We start from the raw sequence: 804 nt of genomic DNA, 5'->3' as shown, positions 1-804 counted from the left end.
GTCTGCTGTCTTTCTCAGGTACTACTATAAAACGGGAATTCTGGAACGGGTCGACCGAAGGTTAGTGTACAAATTTGGAAAAAACGCACACGGGTGGCAGGAAGACAAGCTATGACCGGCCCCATCGTCTGGCTCCTGCTGATGGATTTCTGTTTGAAAGCAATCACGTCGCAATAGACATTTGCAAGTCTTGGTTTTCGGTTTGTTTGTTTTTTAAACGTGCAAACGTGCTGATAAAGTTTCTCCACATCTCCGCTTACATTTGGATTCAGAGTTGTTGTCTCCTCACGGGTGATGGCAGCAACCCTTAAGAAATCCCGCTGCTTTTTTTTTACCCGAGGGGGGGCGGGGGGCGATCTTTCCTGGTACCTTGAGCAAACATGGCTTCCCTATTTGAGAGGCGCAGAACCTCAGCAGCCAGAGCCACGGGTGCAGCTCAGAGGAAAGGACCCAGCTCTGCCTTTAGACCCACCCGGTGCTCCCATCCCCAAAGCTCCAAAGTTTCCACACACTTAGCTGTGGCAACTCACAAAGGGAAGAAGTGATTCGTTCGTATTTAATGTAACAGGAAAGGGTGACGTGCTAAGACAAACATACTGTAGGTTTTACATCGTTAAAATAAAATTCCATAGAAAAGCTTCTTAATTAGTGGAAGGGCTAAGCCATCCAGCTGAGCGTAGGTTAACAAGACGTTTCTCAACCAGCACATCTTCATGGCCACTCATCAACACTCCCACGGCATCCTTACCGAATAACACACTTACCATTAGACACATTCTTCATTCTTGCTGAGTTTATTTCCCT

General features: G+C 46.9%; 1 protein-coding gene across 4 annotated transcripts in view; it reads left to right on the top strand.

Moving 5' to 3' along the window:
- The window catches only part of ELF5 (E74-like factor 5 (ets domain transcription factor)), a 25,468-nt gene extending 24,670 nt beyond the window's left edge, over positions 1-798 (top strand). For all 4 annotated transcript variants that reach the window (XM_005864412.1, XM_005864411.2, XM_005864413.1 and 1 more), the window contains exon 7: positions 19-798. In XM_005864412.1, coding sequence (XP_005864474.1) covers positions 19-115 — 97 coding nt within the window. In that variant the 3' untranslated portion in view covers positions 116-798. The remainder of the gene's footprint in view (positions 1-18) is intronic.
- The last annotated feature ends 6 nt before the right edge of the window (positions 799-804 follow it).

This window comes from Myotis brandtii, unplaced genomic scaffold, assembly GCF_000412655.1.
Source record: "Myotis brandtii unplaced genomic scaffold, ASM41265v1 scaffold187, whole genome shotgun sequence".
NCBI classification, from domain to species: Eukaryota; Metazoa; Chordata; class Mammalia; order Chiroptera; family Vespertilionidae; genus Myotis; species Myotis brandtii.
The sequence above is the reverse complement of the archived record's forward strand: the minus strand, read 5'-3'. Positions and strand labels throughout refer to the sequence as shown.